Raw genomic sequence first — 24,557 nt, forward strand, 5'->3', positions numbered from 1 at the left:
TGTAAGCTGAATGTGAAAATCACCATAAAATTGGCAATTTGTGCTTTGCAAATTGAAAGATCCACTGAAACTTTCTTTTTTAGGTGTTTAAGCAGTTGGGAATTTGGACAGGTACTAGGATTAATGAAACTGCCATTTTCTATTTCCTGTGGGATGCATTTTGTTACTTAAAGTTATACCTTATTTGTTAAAATTTAATGGGAGTTATCTGTGGCATCTTATATTTAAGATGTATTTGAGGTATTATTTCTGTAATTGGTGAATATGTGCTGCTGGATACCTATGAAAAGCCAGAACAGCAATTCCAAGGCCTTTATGTCAAATACACATGACTCAAATTCCTTACCTATACAGTTGTAGTTGGGGAATATCTACGGACTTAGGAAGTGTGCAGAATATGAGGTTGTTTTATTATAGTTATGGGTATAACGACAAAGCATGGTTTAGCATAGAACTTGAAATTGGTGGATTTCATTCACTCCTCGGTTTCAGTGGTAACAGGAATTTTTCAGAGTGGTTACAGAGAAGTAATGTTGACTTTAATGAATAAAAGTATTGCAGCACTGATTATGTCCTTTTTGCATTGATTTTGAAATGGGATTAGACCAGGGGTTGGCAAACTGTGACCTACCAGGCATATCCAGCCCACTAGCTGTTTTTAGAACACAGTTTCTTGGAATGTAGCACACCTATTCGTTTACGTATCACCTATGGCTATTTTCATGATACAGCAGAAAAGTTAGGTAGTTGAAACAGAAACTGGTTATAGGGCCTGCAAGGCCGAAAATATTTACTGTCTCTTTAAAGAAAAAGTTTATCCACCCCTGGATTAGACCACTGAACTACTAATCCTACCCTTTCTAGCTAAGTAACTGAATGGACCATAATCCAAAATTCTTAACTGCCATAGCTTACATTGTATTCCAGATTGCCATCTGCCTTGTACTCGGCCAAATTCTGAATATCTATGAGTACTTGAGGGGTGCTTCTCAAACTGCGAAGGACTTTTTTTAAAAAAAATCACTAGATGTATACTTTTGTAAAATTCAATAAAAAATGAATTACTAGAAAAGTGAAGACAAAAACATAAGCTCAAGTTTTATTAGATTCAGCAGTCATAAAATTATTATATCAAATTGCTATTAAAAATTTCTAGGGCCGAGCACAGTGGCTCATGCCTGTAATCTCAGCAGTTTGGGAGGCTAAGGCGGGCAGATCACCTGAGGTCGGGAGTTCGAGACCAGCCGGGCCAACATGGCGAAACCCCGTCTCTACTAAAAATACAATAATCAGCTGGACGTGGTGGTGGGTGCCTGTAATCCCAGCTACTTGTAAGACTGAGGCAGGGAGAACTGCTTGAACCCTGGAGGGGTCACAGTGAGCCAAGATCATGCCATTGCACTCCAGCCTGGGCAACAGAGCAAGACTCTGTCTCAAAAAAAAATTTCGAAACACAATTCCTGTACTTAACTCACTGCAAACTGGAAACTGTTCATGGACCAGCTCTGGTACTCGCTACCATGAGTAGTGCTACTTTAGGACTAAATATTTGTTTTCCTTAATCTTCAAAATTATTTTACCTTTATTTTTCATGACACAAAAACTGTTTTGTCATTGTCAGTCAATACAAGTGAAACCAAAGTTCCCTTTGATCAAAACCCAAATCTGTCATGACCTCAGAAGTTACTTAGCAGTTGTTTACCTTTGCCAGCCTTTTCTCTGCACGTATATCCATATGTGTATATTTATGAAATAAGCAGCGTTTTTTTCTTCTTTGCATTTTTCATACATACTGTACAACGGGTGATTATCAATGCTTAGCTTTTGCTAGTCTGGGTGAAAAAGTATCACATTGGTATTTTAATTTGCATTTTCTTGATTATGGGACATTGAACTTTCCATACTTAACAGTCATTTATATTTCATCTGTATTGCTTATTTATCCCCTTTGCCCAATTTTCTGGCTTTTCTGTTTGTTTTTTTTTGAGATGGAGTCTTGCTGTGTCACCCAGGCTTGAGTGCAGTGGTGTGATCTAACTGCAACCTCTGCCTCCCGGGTTCAAGCAGTTCTCCTGCCTCAGCCTTCCAAGTAGCTGGGATGACAGGCGCATGCCAACACGCCCGGCTAATTTTTTTTTGTATTTCTAGTAGAGACGGGATTTCACCGTGTTAGCCAAGGATGGTCTCAAGCTCCTGACGTCGTGATCCGCCCGCCTCAGCCTCCCAAAGTGCTGGGATTACAGGCGTGAGCCACTGCACCTGGCCACATTTTTGTGGTTTGTAGTGCTTTATAGATTCTATATACAGTCATCCTTCAGTATCCATGGGGGATTGGTTTCAGGACTTTCTGCTCATAACCACAATCCAGATGCCCTAATACAAAATGGCGTATTTGCATATAACCTATACACATCCTCCCATGTACTTTAAATCATCTCTAGATTACTTATAATACCTAAATACAATGTAAATGTTATGTAAATAGTTATACTGTATTCTTGAGGGAATAATAAGAAAAAATTCTGTACATGTTCAGTACAGATAGAATTTTTTTTCTTATTTTCAATCCGCAGTTGGTTTAGTCCACAGATGTGGAACCCACAGGATACAGAAGGCTGATTGTACTTATTTATATATGATATATTATTTATATATATTATTTATATATGATATATTCTATTGTTTTTCACAACTTTTTTCCAAATACTAATTTTTGCCCCAGCTCCCACACCCCGCTTTTTTGAGAAAAAGTCTTCTCTCTGTCATCCAGGTGGAGTGCAGTGGCTTGATCTTGGCTCACTGCACCCTCCGCCTTCTGGGCTCAAGTGATCTTCCCACCTGAGCCTCTCAGCAGCTGGGACTACAGGTGCTCAACCACATTGGTTAATTTTTTAATTTTTTTGTAGAGACGAGGTTTCGCCACATTACTCAGGCTGGTCTCAAACTCTTGGGCTCAGGCAATCTGACGCCTCGGCCTCCTAAAGAGCTGGGATTACAATTGTGAGCCCCTGTGCCCAGCAGGTCCCAGCTCATTTTTTATTTCATGTTTTCCTAGTTACTTGAAACACTTCTTATCACACATTAAATTCATCCTTCTGCATAGTCATTACTTTGCTTATCTAGTCTGATCATTGATCTGTTTAATATCTCACTTTTAATTACCGTAGCTTTTGTAGTGTGCTTTAAAGATAACTGGGACAAGGTCCTCCAACACTGTTCTTTTTTATATTCGCTCCTATTTTTTCACACTCTTTCCTAGGTCAGTGTTAGACTTGACAATTCCATGAAAAATTTTATTAGGGTTTTAATTAGAATTGCATTTAATTTAAAGATTGATTGTAAAAGTATCATTTTCCCTACCCCATAGCTGTTTATCTTTTTCCATTTATCCAGGCCTTGTTGTTCAGTAGATACATGATATTGCCTATAGCCTTGCTAGTTTATTTTACATTTTATAGTTTCTGTGGCTGGTATTGGATTGCTTATTGGTAGTTGCTTAATTATAGGAAGAAGAGGAAAGGCTATGAAGATGATGATTACGTCTCAAAGAAATCCAAACATGAGGAGGTATGTTTTACTCCAAAGATGAACTCTAAGTTATTTTTGTTATACATTCTGGTGTGACTATACTGTTAAGATTTATTCTCCAAGAGTACAGGCATTATAGAGTTGTGGGTTTTTTCATTTTTTTGCATACTTCCTTACGTACAGTACTGTTGTCCATTATTAAAGGGATTTTTCTCTCTTCTGTCTTTATTTAATGAAGAATCCTTCCTGTGTTCATAGAAAGCAGAAGCAATATGCATACATACTACATTTTTGCTTTATTTCTTATTCTCCAAGGATTTTTCCCTTACCCCCTTTTAAAAAAATTTTTCTATCTGTCAAGTCAAATAAGTGAATAATCAGAGGCAAAAGGTCATAGCCGTAACCTTTATTCCTCACTGGAGGAGTCTGGTGAGACCATGCCAACATTACTAACAAACAGTGAACTATTACAAAATTTCCTGGTTTATCTTTTGTAATCCACATGGGTAGAAGGAGGAGAACATTTTCTTAAAGGGAGGTAAGAGGTAAACAATACTGGTTATGCTTCAGTGTTATCCTTACCACACTTTTTTTCCTTCTTAGGAAGAATGGACTGATGACGACCTGGTAGAATCTCTCTAACCATTTGAAGTTGATTTCTCAATGCTAACTAATCAAGAGAAGTAGGAAGCATATCAAACGTTTAACTTTATTTAAAAAGTATAATGTGAAAACATAAAATATATTAAAACTTTTCTATTGTTTTCTTTCCCTTTCACAGTAACTTTATGTAAAATAACCCATCTTCAAAAGAGCTAGAATAGCACCTGTTTTGAATATTCTTATTCCATCATGACTAATATCAAATTAAAGCTGCAACTCATTTGCCTAATTTTTTAAGCAAAATATGATAGGCAAACCTATGCTTTTTTAAAAAAAGGCACCACAAAAAACAAAACTTAGTAGCCAGCTTTAAAAGTGTTAAGGAATGTGTTTTGCCCTCTAGAAACCTTTATAAATGGCTTTTTGAATGCCATCCTGAAATATTTAGCTATTTGTCCATTACTATTAAACTGCAGAAGGTATTTCAACTGTTACATGGTACTGAAAGCCAGTCGTCTGGGTAATGAATATTATTTTTCTTTACTTACCCGAAAACATTTCCAAATGGGTTTTTAAAAAAACCAGATATACGATTTTGAACAGCTGTCTACATCAAACTCTTACGCTAGTATAGATAAGTAGGTAGCAGCAAATTGTATATTCAGTTGTGGTTTTTTAATTTTGTTTTGATGTAAGGTCTTGCTATGTTGCCCAGGCTGTCTCAGACTCCTAGGCTCTAGTGATCCTCTGCCTCAGTTTCCTGAGTAATTGGGACTACAGGCACACATCACCACAGCCTTATAATTAACCTATTAGATCCTATAAGTGAATCCGTGTAAGTAGATTATAACAGTTACTAGGAATTTTGCAGATTAAATATGTTCGAGAAATGTAATTCAAATTAAAATGAGTCAATATAAAAATATGAAAGCACAGACTATTACAGCAAATTACTTAGATATGAATCATGGCCAGCTGTATTTCACTATGTGACCTTGGTAAGTTATTAAACCTCTAAGTGCCAGTTTCCCACACTGAAAATGGGGAAGATAATAATGCCTACTCTTCATAGGATTAATTAGAATAGTACCTGCATACACTAGTATTCAGTAAGTGTTAACTATTATAATTGGAACCAAACTGTGGACGTCTGTTTATCAAGCCAGATTTTTTTCAGGAAAACTGGCTTGAAGGAATTCCGAGTAATTCAACTGTCCTGAATCTAATTAAATTGCACAAATACACACACCTCCTCAGTCTCAGTACATCCCAGGCTGTACTTTCCAGAAAGGTAGGTACCATTATAGTTACATCTATTTTAAGGCAATACTTACTATATGCATATTCATCTCTCTAACAATTCTTTACACTGTAGGCTTGAGTTTTGTGGGTTTTTTTTTTTCTTATTCCAGAGTGAAAGGAATAAAATTCGTGATGTGAGATTTTTACAAAAGCAGAGTGGAAGAAGCCAAAAGTTATAAATCCTCCATCGCAGTCCTAGTTAAATACATTGCTGCTAGGCTCTAGACAGAATTACAAGATGTTCACAGTTTGTCTCATTTTCCCTTTCAGATCGCCAAACTTTGGCATCAGAGCAAGGTCCACACTTATCACTGAAAATTTTCCCACCCAGCCCCATTAAAAACGTTAAAGTGTGAGAGATTTTATTTCAACACTGACAGACAAGCTAGTTACTAGAGGTCCTACAAAGGTAAGTAACAAGTTTCCATTTCAACTTGAGAGACAAATGATGTTAAAATATGAGAAGCAGGGTAAGTCAGGTTTGTGATTTTAAATAAACGGGAGAAGGATTTCAGACTGAGGAATGACAGGTTAGTATGGCTAAAGATTGAGGTGTGATAAATGGGAGCCAAAGTGCACAGCAAAAATATCTTGACTAATCCATATCCTCCCTGTCTTCTATCATGTAACCAAGGAAGGAGACCACCTGGGATACTATGTTGGTCCAAGTCCAGCTAAAAAACAGAAGGGGTGGAAAGGAGAGTAATTTGATAAAAGAGCCAAGAAGGGAGAGAATGGAATGAATTGAGCTGATTTCAAGGAAAAGGAGCATGGGACATGTTGAGATTTTTGGTATCAGTGTTAAACGGTGATTGAAGCCACATAGGTTAGCAGCCCCCATAGAAATAACTGCCTTGTAGCTTGGAACTATTAAGCAGACATCTTTTAAGCCCTTAGCATTTTTTTTTTCCCTGTATTTTATACATTAGAGGAATAGCATAAAGTGTTGCTCTTGGAATCTAGGGCTTTCCTTACTGTGGGAACACCTCCTTGGGTTCCTGTCTCACTCACTCTGATTACCAGTGTCATTCTGCCACGTATGTTCCATATGTCCTATCTGCCCTGCACAATTATGAGAGGGAAGGAATTATTGTTGCATTTATAAAATCCTTTTCAAAAGAGGCCATTAGCAAAAATACTAATCTAAAGCTTCAGCTTCTCCCTGGGCCTTGCTCTGATGCTAAGGTTTAAACTGCCCCTGAAGGAGGAAGAAAATAAATAAATTAAATGCTTAGCTCTTTTAGACAGAAGTAATCAATTATGCAAGATATCCCTTGGTTTTATTTTAACTTAACCTTTGTGAATACTTCACAAAAATACACATACAGAAGTAAATAAAACTATACAGTTGAACTAAATATCCAGCAGATACAACAAGTAGTCAGAAGTTCAAAGATGGATAAGTTAGGCAGCTGATGAGGTTGTCTGCATAATCAAAGGGGTAGCACAAATAATGAACAAATAACTTTTAACAAAAGCATTCTAGTTAACATAAAAGAAATTGGTAGTCTATAAAATGGTTGAATGGGTAACATGCATTGATCAATACAACAACCAATAATATTTACTGAATTCAAACTATTTACTTGTAAACATTTAACAAAGCATTATGAGATCTAAATACAGTCTTTGACAATTTCAACAAAATAAGTCGTATGTTTAAAAAATAAAGCTGATGAGCAATAGATCATTCTATATATTTTCTTTCAACAGTTCCAGCAAGAGAAATAGCAGAGTATTTTTTAAAAGTATACAGCAAAGATTGTTCCTATTATAATGACAAACTCTGGAAACTGTAAATACAAATAATCATTGAACAGTCAAATGGTCATATTCCTAATCAGGAAGTAGTTACAGTAAGAAGAGTCTGCAATCCAGTTATACACAATTGTCAATAAGAATGTGTTTCTTGTCAGTTGATTTCATAGTTCTTTCTCTAAGAGACAGCAAAACTTTGGCAACTGGGTGTACTGAAAATATATTTTGAAAGTTCAAGATACAGTCATAGCATTTCGTTTTGTGAAAGGTGGTCTGTACACCAAGGCTCAGAGGTTGTTAAAGATTGATTCCATGTGGAAATAGTGCAAATATCCTGCACAGATAGCTTACAAGGTTGCTGGCATAGTTATTCACCAGCAGAATCTTGGCTTTTGTTTGCATAGCTCACACATCACTGGAATGTGGAAAAGTGTGCTATTTTTTGGCAAGAGCAAAGGAGACATTAAACTGAAGTGAATTACCATGTTGGGCATGCTGAATCCATGCAGAACACTGGGGCGAAGGCTGCTACCTGACATCATTGGTTTTTGTATACTGGTTTTGTTTTTGTTGAAGCAGTTCTGTTATAGCCAGAAGCTTTTTCAATACGTGCTAGACAGAGGAAAAATGGTATGAAAATAAATGAAAGCTCGGTCAGCAATTTCAGGATGGGAACCTGGATTTGAAAAAAACTGTATCAAAGCAAAAGGATGCATAAAATATTACCACAATTCCACTCAAAACATAAGTCTCTATTATTCAGTCATTGGCTGAGTATTTCTGGTCATAACTAAGAGAATTTTTACACCCTAAAGTGAACAGAAATTTGTTTGTGTTTGGCATGCTCCTATTTTTTAGGCCAGAACTTACCACACTATCACATGTTGTCAGAAGCAGTTTATCTCTCTTTTAAAAAAGGCTTTTTTAATTTAATATCTAAGGCAGGTCAAGTCATATTATTAGTTTTGAAAGCTGCGGGGGGAGGGGCGGGGAGAAACAGGACTTGAGGATTCTAGAATCTCAGATTGTAGAGAACTCAGTCACCAAACTCAATGCTTTAATCCCTTCTACAAAATCCCTGCCAAATGGTTAGCCAGTGCGGTGACAGCATTCACTATCTCCTGAAACTACATTAGAAACTAGTCAAAACTGTCCCTGTGGTCACTTCCTCTCAGTAGCCCTTATGTCAGCTGAGGACATTCAAAATGTAACTCATTTTGTTCTATATCTCCAATATCTTAATTGACCTGGTATTAAGTCCCTTCAAATTCTGGTTTGGTCTTTGAATACATCCTAATCTGTATCTGTTTGGTGCAGATGGCAGATAGAAGTCTATCAATGTAATCTACTGTTTCTCAAAGTGTAGGCCATGGTTCACTTGCATCAGAATACCTATAAATTCCTCTAAGAGTTTGTTAGACGTGCAGCTTTCAAGGCCACACTTCAGAATCTCTGGATGTGAAATTTGACAAACATCCCAAATAATAATCATTTGTTTCACAGTTTGAGAATCACTTTGGCCATGCACTGTATCTGTATGTGACAGAGAAAAGACAAGACAGAAACTGAAAGAAAAAAAAATAAAATCAATATTGACTTACTAACTAGCCATTTTCACACATGCTACCAGTGTTGTTACACTGTTTTCCAGTAGAATTAACATTCAGACTCAAGAGCAAAACCTGATGTTTTTCAGTATTAAATGTACATCATTTTAGTCTGGGCCCGTTATTTCTGTCTGCTGAGATCTTTTGTAATATGATGCAGAGTCTCAAAAATTTAATGTAACAAGATAAAAATGTTAACCAGAATTCAGCTATTTATTAACTCTCAAAGTGTTATCTTTGAAACATCATTGTTAATGAAGGCTGGCGAAAGCCTACCTGCTGTGCACCACGCTCATTACTGAGCGTTCGAAGTTCATCTGAATGAGCCACGCAAATCTCATGCAATGCTGCTAAATCACGGGACAGGTCCGTTCTAGAATGCTCTGTAGTGTCCGGAAGTTCAGGTACATTCTTTAAGGGAATCGTAAAATTGCATTTAGAAATACAAATCTTTTTTTTTTTGTTTTTTTTGAGACAGAGTTTCGCTCTTGTTGCCCAGGCTGAAATGCAATGGCATGATCTCGGCTCACTGCAACCTCCGCCTCCCGGGTTCAAGCGATTCTCCTGCCTCAGCCTCCCAAGTAGCTGGGATTACAGGCACCTGCCACCATGCCCAGCTAATTTTTTGTTACAAATACAAATCTTTCTCTGTAGTCTCATGTGAAAAGATTCTAATTGGGTATATTAGATAATTTTTTTAATACTCAAATTTCTCTTAAAATTCTAAAGATTCTTATTGAAATATAATATTCAGTATTAATGATGGTAAAATATAGACTTTGTAACCTTTGTATTCACATGAAAGCCAGATTCCATTTTTTTCCGTAGCATGACAGATGTGGTACAATATTATTGCTATTCTAAAAATAAGGGGTGGGGGGGGGGAGTGTGGCTTCCTAACAATTAGCTTTGTATCTGAAATCTAGAACATATGCCAAATAGTGTAGGTTAACTGCTAATCTGGATTAAATGCAGCCTAAACTTAAAATTCCTAGATGAAATTTCATTATTAAGCTCCTGTAGTTTGTCTAAGTTGATAACGCATATAAGTAGGAACTGCACTATGAAAATGCAATGAGAACCTGTCAGGTTTGCAATTATCTGTGGACTATGCTCAGAATACTTGCTAATGTGTGGGAATAATCAGTGTTAATTATGGTACTTTCAGTTAAGGTTCATAAAGTAACTTAGTCACTATAATTAAAGTTTATGGTATAGGTTGAATATCACCCAAAATGCTTGAGACCAGAAGTGTTTCGGATTTTGGAATATTTGCAGTATACTTGCCAGTTGAGCATCCCCAATCCAAAAATCCAAAATTGGAAATTTTCCAAATAGCATTTCCTGTTGGTGCTCAACAAGTTTTGGATTTTTTAGCATTTCAGATTTCAGATTAGGGATACTCAACCTGTACTTTATTATCAACACTAAATGCCAGTGTTATTTTAAGCCTTGGAATAACATTTAACAAGGGCTTGGATTACCAGTAAAATGGTGACAGTATTTGCTTTACATTGCTTAAAAACTGCAAAACAATGTTTTCTATGGGACAGAGAAACACAGTTACTCAGAATACATTCAGTGATTAAAGCTTTATAGCGACGAAAGACTCCATATTTGCCTTCAGAGAACTGACTCCAGTAGAAAGGACTTTAGAATAAAGTAATCATAGCAACACAGAATTATATATCACAGATAAGCAGGGAATGCTTAGGAGGTAAAACAAAAGTTATTTTATTCATGTTTGGGGTTCAGCAAAAGCTTCCTGAAGGAGATAATAATTGAGGTGGGTCTTCAAAAATAAATTTGGCTTATTATACAGGTGGTGAAGAAATATGGTAGTATTATATTTGGATTCTAAGCAGTATGAAATCCTAGATTGTGTGGCATAACTTCTCACACAGTTCCTTAAACATTATAGTAAAAATGTTTTCCAATGATTGACCAACTATATCCCAGTTCACATATAGAAGCATGATGGACTTTTAGCATTTTTGTCAATTTCACTATAAATTTCACTATAAATATGGAGCTATGCCATAATTTTTCATACACTAGTTTTTATACCTGAGGTTGCAAACTAGTGACTCAACGGCATTCCTGATTTGTTTGCCACAAATTGTGGTGGTCTTTTTAACTGAATCTGAATACATTAAGACAGAACATGGACACCTCAATCTCCAATCCTAGCACTCCCTAATGCCATGCCTTACACCTGGCTCTATTCACATGTACATGCACCTTCCTGGTTTCTCTATATATGAACTGAATTACTAATAAGTTTAGTTTAAAACTGACTCAGTACCTGAAAATCTGTTCAATCATGAAAATTTAACTTGATTAAGAAAGGCAGGGTCCTAGAAATTATAAAATACCCTCATTCATAATTTTGTAATCACAATTTATTTTATTAACAAGGCCCAAATGAGGCACAGATATTCACACTGAATGAAGTGTAACACCGAATCCACGTCTTTTATTCCTAGAAAAGAAGACTTTTCAGTCTATTTACTTATTTAACCTGGTCAGAACTGTGTCATCGTCTTGCTTCAAGCCCCACATAGTAGCTGCAAAGTAAAAAAGCTAAGGAGGCAACAGAATGTCATGGCAGTCAGATGTGATAGCTTTAAAAGGATATGAAAAGCAAGACAGACCCTAAAAAATGATGGAAGTAGTCTAAAAGCCACAATAATATATGCTTTGGTGTAAACTACTTAGTGTAAGAATAAATGGTTTTCATTACAAACAAAAATACTGTTTTTTGTTTAGGAAGGCAGACAAAAATTTGCAGGCTTTTTGTCTTTTTAGTTTTGGATAGAAAATCTTTCTAAAGATTGCTGCTTAAATGGGTTAACTCAGCTATATCAACTATAAGTCTTAAAAAAAGTACCTGGAAACTATATACATACCCCAAGTTCATCTAAAAACATGATCATACGATGTTTGTTGCTTTTGATGAATGGATTGACACCTTCCATGTAGGGCTCCTGAAAAATAAAAGGCTTCTATTATATGCACCAGAAACAAACCACTGTTTGACCTATTAGGTTGGTGCAAAAGTAATTACAGTTAACAGCAAAAACTGCAATTACTATTGCACCAAATTAATATAGCAAAACCCATACATGTAGCAATACTTCTTATAAATTAGGTGTAGCAGCAGCAACACATTCACAAGAATTAATTAAATCATATAATGACAGTATTTTCCTTCTAGTATATAAACAAATGGCTATACTGAGGAGTATGGGTATTTTTAATGAAAGAAAATTCTGGACCCAAGCACAAATCGTAACACATAGCCTGGCAGACACAAATTGTTTATATATAAATTCACTCAAACATGGCCCCAAATCATAGGTTTGAATCCAGCAGAGATTACAGGGAATTAAAATACAATATAATAAAGACTGCAATAGGAAAATATCTTATTTGTAACCTGCCTCAAAGATTCAGATGAATTCAAAACCTAGGCCATACACGTAGTTAACTGCTCATCGTACTAAAATCCTGACTACTTAAAACCATGCTATAAATAGGGAAGATGTTAAGATTAACACACTCTTTTAAAATCAGTAAGAAACTCAATGAGATAAGGACCTCAATAGCCAATTCCAAAGATAAAAAACATGAAAGTCTCTCTAACAGTAATAAAATAATGAAACACAAAATATTATGCCTATCCAATTGGCAAAAAAGAAAAAAGTATAGTACCCAATGAGTTTTGGCAAGGCTGTGAGGAGCAATAAAAGTATCTTAAATTGCTGACAGGAAATCTTGTAACACATAGCAAAAGCCTAAAACGTATTTACTTAGTGATTTTACTCCAAAGTTCAGCTAATAATTGAGTAAGTATGAAAGGAAATGTATGCAAGGATATATGTTACAACAATAACAGGGACAAATGGAAGCCATCTAAATATCCATTATTAAGAATAGTGAAAGTTATCTATTTCCACATATGGCAAGAAGTCTGTCACGTATTAGGTGACAAAAGCAGGAGGCATGATATGATCCCAACTGAATATCAGTCATTATCCTTAGATAGTACAATTAAGTGTAGGTGTTTAAAAAAATAAAATAAAATCTTGAGTTTTAACATTTACAGTGAATGTTTGTGAAATACATTTTTTTTTCTTTTCTTTTTTTTTTCAAGCTTTTTTTTTTTTGAGACGGAGTCTCGCTCTGTCGCCCAGGCTGGAGTGCAGTGGCGCGATCTCGGCTCACTGCAAGCTCCGCCTCCCGGGTTCACGCCATTCTCCTGCCTCAGCCTCCCGAGTAGCTGGGACTACAGGCGCCCGCTACCACGCCCGGCTAATTTTTTGTATTTTTAGTAGAGACGGGGTTTCACCGTGTTAGCCAGGATGGTCTCGATCTCCTGACCTCGTGATCCGCCCGCCTCGGCCTCCCAAAGTGCTGGGATTACAGGCGTAAGTCACCGCGCCCGGCCTGTGTGAAATACATTTTTAAATGACTTTTTGTATTAAAATGTACTCATTGATTATGTTTAAAAGTGGGAGAATTTGAGTACACTGGACCTTGAAAAATTCGTTTTCTATAATGGCTAAAGTTGTGTTTTTTAAAGTTCCACTATTAAAATGTAAAATTTAAACAAGCTACTTTAAAAACAAACATACCAACAAAAATAATCTTTCATTGCTAAAAATTTCACTGCTAAAAATTTACTTAAGCCACAATTTATGGTTTTATCATGTCAAACTTGCATTCATAAATTACATTTTAAAGTATCAAAATGTTTTTACCTTAGCTCCAAATTCCACAAGATTTGCCAAGTTCTGCACAGATTTAGCCACTAATATCAGTGTTCTTGCAGCAATAGGAGATGGAGAATCTGTAACAGAATTGGGCACAGCTAATGACACCAAGTCCAACAGCACTTCCAGCTAAACCATTATAAATTTAGCACTTTAATATTTCTTTACTGTTAAACTACTACCCATTCTTCCATTCGGAACTCAGAATGTTTTTTGAAAAATGTTTTTTGAAAAATTTATGATCCATAAAATTCAAAAGAACTTGAGTTAAAAGAGAAAAAGTGAATATGCTTATCAGTGCTTCTAGGCTTGCGAAAAGGGTACTACAAAACTCAGCCGTTTCCAATGGTTGATACTATTTCAAAGGACCTCAAAGCTTTACCTTTATCACTAAAAAAGATTGTCACTCCTCACATCTTTTGTGACAGTTCACAAAGCTAATTTCAACCTACTCAGGTTAGCAATCTGAGCAATTCCCTGCTCCCAACATTATTTGCAGTCCAAATAATTTGCTTAAAGCTCAAGAAGCAAGATAAAGTCTAGGACCTCTGCTTTATTTTGAGGAGAAAAACATGAAATTTAATAAACTTTTAAAATATTTTAAAGGTAAGTCAGGAAGCACTTCCCTGTGGAACACAGATAGTAGGATGTAAATGAAAAGTATTGGTGTCTATTAAATATAAGCTCTGGAACTTAATTATTTAACAGTAAAATCCCATAGATAATCTACCTGACTGCCTAGTTTTAGATGGTGTTGTCTGAGGCGAACATCCAGATAAATCTCTCCAAAAGAATTTCAAACCCTTAATATTAATAATTTATAGATTTAACCACTTTAGTAGCAATAAAAGATAATTACAGAGATGTGATGGCTATATAGAAGTAAAAATTAAGACATTCCAAAACATTTTTAGTACAATTTTGAGCTTCAGATTATTAAGGTAAAAATGGTTCCAGTTCCTACTGTTTATAATGGTTCATTATTACATTCAAAGTCACAAATATCCCTGTTATCCTTTCTTTGAAAGAAGCTTTTAACACCTGAAAGTCATCTCAAAATGGATATATGGGTAATAAAACTGGATCAGGTTTACTGAAGTTTAAAATGGCCAGTTTACACTATATAACTGGTGACTTTAAAAATCTCTAACGGGAGGAACCAGGACTGCTTTCTTCACAAGTACTCACAGAATACTATTCCAACTGTACATATCATTTAATTTGATCTTGAAGATCTAGCTGGCAGCAGTCTAGCAATGGGCTAAGCAAAGCTCTTCCCAACTTGAAAAAGCCAAGCTGCAGACTACAAGAAGTCACTTATTATAAAGGTTTGAGACACAAATAGGGGTAGAAAAAAGGTGGAATGTGTGTAATCATGCCATCTCAAACCAGATATGAGATGGAAGAAAAGAAACAAAAAGAAAAAAGCCCAAGAAGCACAAGCACAAGCACAAGGAAGGAAGGGTGCTTTGGAATACTTCATATATGCCATGACTAGAATTGGATAACCAAAAAAAAAAAAAAAAGATTTAAGAGTATTCTTAAATAGTATGAAACTGTTAATTCTAATATTTTGAATTTCAAAATGTATCAAAAGCTGATTACCTGAGATGATATTGAACATCCGTGGATTCAGGATGGCAGGACAGATGAGTCGAAGAAAAACAAAACCACTGAATGGGAGGGAAATTTTTTTTTTTTTTTTTTAGAAAACACCTATATAATGTGTTACATTAAAACAATATATATAAACAGAATTTTTAGTACTCATAGAACCCATAAAATTCACTCTAAACCAATAAAAGAAAGCCCAGACACAGAAAGCTTTAAGAAAACAGTAAGCCAAAGCATCGTATTTTAAGAATATATATATCTGCTTCTTGAATGTATTACTCACTTTTCCCAATTTAGAATTTGGATTAACTTTGGGAAAATGTTGTTTATCTGTAGTATTTACTGTCTTGCTTACTATTTATTATTCCAGGCTAGTGGTCATTTGATACTTAGAGAAAGTAGTATCCTCAGGAATCTTAAGAATTTCTGAAATACCACAGGAGTAGAAATAAACTTTTTATATAAGCATAGTTCTGTACAATTTTAGAACTTCACACACCCTCATTTCTTAATTTATTTAAACAGAACAGCCCAAGTTGGTTGCATTGATTTTGTTGATGATTCACATAAAAATAAGAATCCATTGCACTAGAGAAAAAGTGACTTATTGATCAATGAAAATGTCTATAATAGAACACTGGAAAGGTTTTCTTTTTTCCTTTTTTCTTTGTTTTCTTTGAGATAGGGTTTTGTTCTGTCACCCAGGCTGGAGTGCAGTGGCCCACAATCACAGCTCACTGCAACCTTGAACCCCTGGGATCAAACAATTCTCTTGCCTCAGGCTTAGAGTAGTTAGGACTACAGGTGCACATCACCATACCTGGCAATTTTTTTTTTTTTTAATTATTTTTGTAGAAAGCAGAGTCTCGCTACGGTGCCCAGGACAATTTCAAATTCCTGGCCTCAAGCAATCCTCCTGTCTTGGTCTACACATGTTGAGATTACAGGCTTGAGCCACCATGCCCAGGCTGAAAAACTTTTAAGACAAGACATTAGGAATTCTAAAGTTTTAAAAAGTTGTCAAATTATAAAACAATAGCAAAAGCAAAAATTATACGAACAGCTGTCATATATGATTTTATCTGCTAATTTTACTTTGGGACAATGTCAGTGTTAAAAGCTTGCATAGATACTCCTATTCTGCCTCCTTTAGTCACTGGTAGGGAGGATATGTTGTCATGTGGATAATTTCTCTCTAATTTCCTTTTAAGAAGAATCCACACTAATAACCTCTTACTTGCCCCATGTAAAGACAAGCATTATTCCTAAAATAATGAATTATGCAATTCCTTCTACAGATTGATAGACATAATCCATGTAAAGACAAGCATTATTCCCAAAATAATGAGTTATGCAATTCCTTCTATAGATTAATAGACACAATCTCTGTTCTCTGTTAGAGTGGATTACCCAATTTCTTAGCATTTACCTTTGAACATGTACCTGTTTGCTAATTTTTGGACTCTTAGAAAGTAAAGATGTTACTTCTCAAACAGCATTTATAGAAATTCTAATATATTGGCTGGGCATGGTGGCTCATGCCTGTAATCCACTTTGGGAGGCCGAGGTGGGTGTACCACCTGAGGCCAGGAGTTCAAGACCAGCCTGGCCAACATGGTCTAACTCCATCTCTACTAAAAATACAAAAATAGCCAGGTATGGTGGTGCATGCCTGTAATCCCAGCTACTTGGGTGGCTGAAGCACGAGAATCTCACTTGAACCTGGGAGGTGAGGGTTGCAGTAAGCCGAAATCACACCACTGCACTCCAGCGTGGGCAACAGAGCAAGACCCTGTCTCAAAAAAATAACAATTAAGTCTTTAATTTTGGACTTCCCAAATTTAAAGAATCTTGTAAACTTTACTTGAAAATATTGTGATAATTATACATAGTAGGTCTATGAGCCTGAAACCTAACCTTGGCAAAAATGCCCTAAAACACCCTCTTGCATGAAACAGTTTACAATTTCCTGCTGTGTTTGCTTAACAGTTATACTTGTTTGAAACTTAACAAATTTATAGAACAGTTTTAATTTACATCTCACACATAACTGTGCTGGAATATTATGCTTGTAATTCTTTTCTATTCCTCCCAATCACCACTAATGCCAAGAAAAACAGAATCTGTAGTTCTTAAATATTATGTCATATCATAACCAAGAGAAATATTACCTGCCCCCCCAAAAAAGAAATAGAAGCCCCTTGACAAAATTTAGGTTGGAGGCAGGATTAACACATTTTCAAAACAAACTGTGTAATAATGGTGTTAATGGTTGCCTAATTATTTTACATATAGCATGACATGACAGTGTATATTCTAAATAACAAATTATATTATTAGAAAACTGCTGTATTCCATGACGCTTTTGCATTGAACTTCCATTTGCCTGGAATTAGTTGGGGTATTGGTTGGAGTATGCTTAACAAAAGCAAAAGCCTACAATAAGACTCAAGGATATTAGATTGGGTCTTAGAAAGTTACCTTTAGTTCTGCCTTAGCCACCAGCTTTCTATAAAACCTTAGTTCAACTTAACCTCTCCAGACAGATCTGCTTCTTCATTGGAAAAATAAGTTAGAATAATGATAATGAAGTAACCTTACATAAGCTCCCAAATTCCATGATTTGCCAAAGCAGTTCTTCCTATAGAATAATGATAATGAAGTCCCTTTATATAAGCTCCCAAATTCCATGATTTGCCAAAGCAGTTCTTCCTAATTATGGTACAATGAGCAGACTGAAACACAGCTTCAGAACTACATGTTCTGGTTACAGATTAGCTCAGAGTCACAGATTGTAACAAACCAATTAATATCTAAATCGGTCAATTACTGCCCTTCTCTCTCACTGCCAATCAATGTGTGTGTATGTATGAAGAATACTATATGAAGTTAGCTACAGATTTTGTTATATAACTTTTAGCCTCATCTTGTAAGGGTTTAAAAATCCCCAATACTTGACTATAAATGAATGTTCATGTTTTTAGAAAATGCAAACGGCAGCTAAATCTCACAGTAACTTTCAGTTTAGGAGCCATCTGGACTTAGAAAATATGCAACAGGGCTTTGACATAAAAGCCAAAGAAAAAAGCATTGAATTGTATATTGTTATTCCTCAATTTTTCACAATTATCCACCTATTAGTATGTGATTTAACAAATCAATTGATGAGCCTTACCTAACAACTCTTGTTCTCATGGTGGTATTTGTAGGCCACTTATGCTGAACAGATTTCTGTAAACACCCATAAATATATCTCAATGTCCTGCCAAAATAACACAATCATCTCAACACAGAAAGCAAGTGAAAACACTGATCTCCTAGCAGCCAAAAGCTTAATTTACCCAAATATACCACAGTTCAATAAAACTGGCCTTTTCCCCCAAAAAAGTATTTTGCCACAGGTAATGAGACATTTAGCAAGGGGTAAGGAAAACTTTATCCACTAAGTTTATCATCATCAATTTATTCAGTCAACTTCCTGATATTTACTTTCAGATATAGAGAACTAACCAGCTGCAAATTCTGGGGGGAAAGATTTAGACTTAAGTTAACTTCTACCTGAACAAGTGAGTTCACTAATACTGGAGGCCTACAAGCATATTAACAGAGTGATTAGTCTATCAAGTATAGACTAAATGGATAGACAAGATATCTTTTACAATCTCAAATCTGAAACTATAAACCTCTATTCACTCCCCAAGCTACTATAGTACAAACCAGACATACTGGCTTGTACAAAAATAATGGGTGGTTTTATTAAGACAGCTATTTTCTTTAAATACAATTCATCTTATAAAGATTAACCATGACTTTTTCAGAGTATAATAATATTAGGACAACAGAAAAGCTTTCACGTTTTAGAAATAGAAATTTCTGAAGACACAGATACACAATTTCTTGTCAAATGAAAATTTCACCACTTACGGTGGAAGTATTTCTGAAGCCATGAATATTTTCTCCACAAGCTCTGAAAGTATGTTCAATAGGTGTGTTAAATTAGTGTTCACATCTTCATTTTTTTCTAACTTTGATGGACTTAACTAAAAGAAGGAATAAATCAATATAAATGCATGTTGGCAATGACAAATGCAAATGAATAGTGGAAAACAAGTAGTTGTAGTTTTCGAGGTTGTCTATTTTTCGGTATCTGTGTGTATTGATCTTTTTTCTTTGTATAATGGGAGTTTTTAAGTAGTTTTCTCTATGGAACTCCTCCTGGTAGGTTTGTTACCATTTATTCCCAATTAGCCAACTGAAAAGCAAACAGTGCTTAGTCAATTCTATTTATTTGAGGGGAAAAAAAGCTGATTAAAAGCTTTTCTGAATGAGGCTTATTTAATGGCTAATAAAAATATCAAATGCCTTAGGCAGAATCACAAACCTTTCTCAGAACTTTTCCTGTAACCCTTCTGATCTAGTGTCAGCAGAGTACATTTATCTATGGAAGTCGGAATTCCGTAGCCTATCTCTAAAGTCCAGAGACTCCCTACCTACCTGCTGCACTTCTGTGTCATCCTTATGGTTAGGCCAACTATGGCATTACCCCACATTTCCAACATTAAATCACTGATTTCTTCCCTTCAAGTTATTAGTATGAATCGACACCTTCGTGCAGGATTAACATTTGCTAGGTCCCAGTGTCCATTGTCAAAAACAATTCCTTAAACTGATTTTTGTATCAGATCTAACATATATTATTTCTTTGTAGCTGCTTTACCATTAAAATGAGAGAATATGTGTGTGAGATTCCACTTACTGTCTTAATAGTTTATTATGAATTTATACTGAAACTTTAATAATCCTAAAAAGATTTTTTTGTTTTAGTTGAGGTTATCTCATAATTCTCCCCTCGCAAAAAAACCTTCAAGGACAAACCAAGATGTAATGAAGTGCTACATAGGTTATATAATGAGTCACTAACAAAACCTTCAATTTATCTTATGCACGCTTTCTGTAAGTAGTATATAGATTATTAGTATAGTAGAGGAAATGACAAAGTATTTTCATGAATTTCTGGTGCAACTTGATGGTTTTTAATCCCAAAATAAAGTACATCTTTTTTAAGAAGTCCATTTTGCAGAACATTTTTATAAATGTATTACAGACAGGTGTAACTGCTATGAGGAATAATTTTAGAAATTTAATATATTTTCCTTAAAATGTAATTGGCTACAAATTATTACCTATTAAAATATGTTCTTTGCAAAAATACTTATTAAAACATTAAATTCTTACCTCACAAGACTGCTTGCTTTCCATTATCTTTAAAATAGAGTCTTTCAAAGCATGATGAACAAACTGTGTAGCAGTGGCTTTCATATACTGCTCCATCAAGGTGCTTGCAAGTGTTGTGGCTCGAAATAGGGTAGTGGCTTCATCTACACAAATATTTACATTAGAAGATTATTTGTAAAGGACTGACCTAATGTGACCAAATTGGAAATTAAGTGAATTCATTTTACCTCAACAGGAATAGCCACTTAAATGTACTTCTTGCGTGCAGCGTTGAAAGTACTGATTACAATGACATCCTATACTTCTACAGACTTAACTCTGTAAGACTTTCATATGTATTACCTCATTAGATCATAAACAGAAGGGATTAACACTGCCATGTTCATATGGAAAAATGAAGACTCAGAATTGTTATATGACTTAAGATCAATTAGACAGCTAATGACAAAATTAGGACCATAAATCAGCTTTGCTGCCCATTGACCCCATGCTTTGAAATTTTAGGGTTTATTTACAATTAAGGATATAACACAAAATCCCAGTATAGATTAATTTATTAGCTTAAAACGTGTCTACTGAGTTTCAGTAAAATTTTAATGAAATACAAATGCTGTCAGAAAAGATAAACTCAAGTGTAAAATAAGGACCACCATTTTATCTATTCCTTGACAAATCTATATTTTGTGATGAGGAGGAAAATAGTTCTAAACTTTACTATTTATTTGGGGAACCTAGAAGCAAGAACTGTTAATGAATCAAAGTGCTTGGTGGCGTGTGTGGGCCGGGGGGAGGGTGGATTATTTTGTAAGCCATTAAAAGCACTGTGTCCAGCAGCTTGGGAACTACCTATCTATAAAAGTTAGAAATAAAATGCAGCTGACACCCAGCTTCTGTGTAATGAAGAAGTAAAAATTAAACAAGACCTGTAACCCCGGCACTTTGGGAGGCTTGAGGCAGGCGGATCACCTGAAGTCAGGAGTTCAAGACCAGCCTGGCCAACATGGTGAAAACCCGTCTCTACTAAAAAAAAAAATAAAAAATTAGCTGGATGTGGTGGCATATGCCTGTAGTCCCAGCTACTTAGGAGGGTGAGGCAGGAGAATCGCTTGAACCTGAGAGGTAGAGGTTGCAGTGAGCCGAGACTGCGCCACTGCACTGCAGCCTGGGCGACTGAGACGCCATCTCAAAAAAAAATAAAAAACAGTCAAGCCATTGATGTAGACACAGATACCACTTTCTTGTGGCTTCTAGTACTTATCTGCCAAAACCTACATTAGAAATATCAGCTTCCCATAGTAACCAACATAATTAGAACTGACATCCAACTGCAATTTTTAAGGAGGGAAAACAGAATAACTTATTTTGCAATATAATTTAACAATTTAGTATATTCAGGGATAGAGTCCATATATCCTTGATATAAAATCTAAACCCAGTTTCTTGTATCACACTAACATAGCCATACCATACCTTCCATGCTTATTTCTCTGTCATTTAGTGTGCATAACAACAATGATTCAAGCTTTTCGTGAAGAAAAATCCTCAGTAGGATGCTGGCCAGTAGTGTTCGGTCTTGTCCACATACATGTGATAAAGCATAGACTACATGAAGTTCCTTTTGCAGTATAAGCTAAAATGACATTTTAAAAGATTGTTTAAAGTACATAGCATTATAAGCATGCTCCATGAGACTAACAAGAAATATGTTATTTCACAAGTTCTTATATTTAAAATGATGTCCCATTGAATAAATTTATTTAAAATAGAATGAATTCGTAGTCTACCTATTTCTACCAAAATTACAGTATAAAACAAGGTTTTAAATCTTTGGCATCAGTGTGCTACTAAGCTATGAATTACTATGTTTACCTTAATGGATCTTTTATTAAATGTTAAATGTTTCTGTTAATTCCAACAAAAACAAGACTGATAAACAATTTAATACCTCTTTAAATTCACTGTACTCTTCTTCTGGCATGATTTTTTCCATAGAGTATCGTGCTCGAACACGCAGGGACCCTGGTTCAATACCTTTTAATGGTATATGGGAGCTGAGCAGAAACCATTCATCTGTGGCATGCCCTTTCTGTAATCGGCTCAACTGGCAGCGCATAAATACTTGGGAAGAAAAACAAGCAATTATTGTTTAAAAAGATAACATGATAATTAGTCATGCAAGTAAATTTTCCTGGTGTTCAGTCTTCCCTATGGTGTTAAATGCTTTTCATTAAAGGAGTTTTCAGTAACATCACAAATTCAATATTTAGTTGTTTGATTCATTTACTGAGTGTCTACGGTGCACTAAACTCTGATAGGTAGAGAGTACAGAGATGATTGAGATGTGGTCTTTGAGTTGCATAGAGGTCAGTTTAGTCAAGAAGGCAAGAAATCAATTATGTTTCAGCACTGATAAGTGCTGTTAACAGTGGTGAATGCTATTCGAGTACAGAGAAATAATATCTAATTCAGCCTGTGGAGGTGAAAACTCCACTTTAAACAGGTAACCCTTGAGCGGATGAGATCTAGAGGTGTAGCTAAGAAGAAAAGTAGTGAAAAAAGAAAAAAGAGCACTTCAAATATAAGGTATGGCCTTCGTTCTGTGTCATTACTATGGGGTTTGGATTTTATCGTAAAAGTAATGGAAAACTAAAATTACTACAAAAAAATTACAGAATAAACATTTTATAGAGAAATATTCAGGCTTTGATCTGTTAATACATATCACTTCCTTCCCTAAGCCTGAGTTTTAAGAAGGTATTAACCTAATTCACCCTGATGTGAACTGGTAAATCCCACTGTCAACTGTTTTAGCAGCAGGATGGAAGGAGCTGTGCTGCTGAGGACAGGAACTGGGAGCCTTTGACCACCAGAAGTGAATAAGTGACATATTCAAGTTTAAGGGAAATTTTTAAATAGAATACTTTTTTACTTATATGGTAATGTAATCCCAGCACTTTGGGAGGCCGAGGCCGGCAGATCACCTGAGGTCAGGAGTTCGAGACCAGCCTGGCCAACATGCTGAAACCCCGTCTCTACTAAAAATACAAAACTTAGCCAGGCATGGTGGCGGGCGCCTGTAGTCCCAGATACTCAGGAGGCTGAGGCAGGAGAATTGCTTGAACCTGGGAGGCGGAGGTTGCAGTGAGCCGAGATCACACCACTGCACTGCAGCCTGAGCAACAAGAGCAAGACTCCATCTCAAAAGAAAAAAAGAAAAAAAAAAGCAGGAAAAACCGAAAAAGTAGAAAGAAGGGATGAGGGCAAGCCCTACAAAAAGACCACTGTAATCATTTCCTTATTCTTCCTATTCATTGGAGAAAGGAGGGTGGCTAGATATTTTAATCTTAATTGCTTAACAGTGTGTACAGTTGAACCGTATTGGTCTTTTTCTATCTTAGGTATATTCTTTCTTGATAATCAATACTTTAAGAAGTACAGAAAGAAACTATCTCAAATTATACTACTTGCATTTCTGTTTTTTTAATTTCTATTTTAAGACTTTCATTGTGAATTTTAAAAGTATATAAAACATGCTTTTTCTATTTTAGAAAGTTTCTGTATCAACTTACAGATATCAGGATCTTTGCTTTTCTTTGTTTTATTACTAAGAGTTATTTCAAATCTATTGATGTCAGGAGGAAGATCACTGAAGGAGCAAGGAGAAAAAGAATTAACAAAATGTTTTGGCATCAAACTACCTTATTTCTTTAGTTCTAGTATCAAATAAACCCCCTATTTCTGCTTTAAAAAAAAAAAAACAGTGAGTGTGCTAGACCCAAAACCAGATTCACAACATATTTTATTATTTGGTATACAGAAGACACGCAAATTACACACTTTTCCTACCATCTTTAACCTCCTAAACTAATAATTCATTCAAATAAGTACTGGAAACCCTAGTAAATGTTTTGTATTTGTGGGTTAGTAAATGTTTTTTGACTTGCTAATTCATGTTAATAACTAAGTGGAAAAACCAAGGGCATAGCACTTCACAAATAAAAGTGAACAAACAACAGAAAAAAAAAATATATAGATATATATATATATGCTATTAGAACACCTGGATATGGTACCTTGTTCTGATGGTTTAGATACAGAGACCAAAAAAACAGAAAGAAATGCAATATGGTAAAAG

General features: G+C 35.4%; 2 protein-coding genes across 12 annotated transcripts in view; one reads left to right on the forward strand and one right to left on the reverse strand.

Moving 5' to 3' along the window:
* Window positions 1-22,551, forward strand: part of CCNH (cyclin H) — a 36,958-nt gene extending 14,407 nt beyond the window's left edge. The window contains exons 8-10 of one of the 8 annotated variants that reach the window (XR_008625348.2): window positions 3,507-3,567; window positions 5,704-5,842; window positions 7,596-12,884. Coding sequence is in view for 5 of the 8 variants with exons in the window: in XM_008976364.6 (XP_008974612.1) it covers window positions 3,507-3,624 (118 nt within the window). In the remaining 3 variants the exon portion in view is untranslated. Of the gene's footprint in view, window positions 1-2,148; window positions 2,277-3,506; window positions 4,301-5,703; window positions 7,119-7,595; window positions 12,885-22,414 lie in introns of those variants that run through there. The other 7 variants (XR_008625350.2, XR_008625349.2, XM_008976367.4 and 4 more) reach the window with 7 other exon arrangements.
* The window catches only part of RASA1 (RAS p21 protein activator 1), a 127,675-nt gene continuing 109,812 nt past the window's right edge, over window positions 6,695-24,557 (reverse strand). For all 4 annotated transcript variants that reach the window (XM_055112233.2, XM_003822786.8, XM_057302263.2 and 1 more), the window contains exons 15-25: window positions 23,992-24,068; window positions 22,368-22,540; window positions 21,893-22,052; window positions 20,423-20,565; window positions 19,112-19,227; window positions 18,363-18,449; window positions 15,179-15,246; window positions 13,562-13,650; window positions 11,708-11,785; window positions 9,075-9,209; window positions 6,695-7,803 (exon numbers count right to left, since the gene is read on the reverse strand). In XM_055112233.2, the coding sequence (XP_054968208.1) occupies window positions 7,720-7,803; window positions 9,075-9,209; window positions 11,708-11,785; window positions 13,562-13,650; window positions 15,179-15,246; window positions 18,363-18,449; window positions 19,112-19,227; window positions 20,423-20,565; window positions 21,893-22,052; window positions 22,368-22,540; window positions 23,992-24,068 (1,210 nt within the window). In that variant the 3' untranslated portion in view covers window positions 6,695-7,719. The remainder of the gene's footprint in view (window positions 7,804-9,074; window positions 9,210-11,707; window positions 11,786-13,561; window positions 13,651-15,178; window positions 15,247-18,362; window positions 18,450-19,111; window positions 19,228-20,422; window positions 20,566-21,892; window positions 22,053-22,367; window positions 22,541-23,991; window positions 24,069-24,557) is intronic.

This window comes from Pan paniscus, chromosome 4 (assembly GCF_029289425.2).
Source record: "Pan paniscus chromosome 4, NHGRI_mPanPan1-v2.0_pri, whole genome shotgun sequence".
NCBI classification, from domain to species: domain Eukaryota; kingdom Metazoa; phylum Chordata; class Mammalia; order Primates; family Hominidae; genus Pan; species Pan paniscus.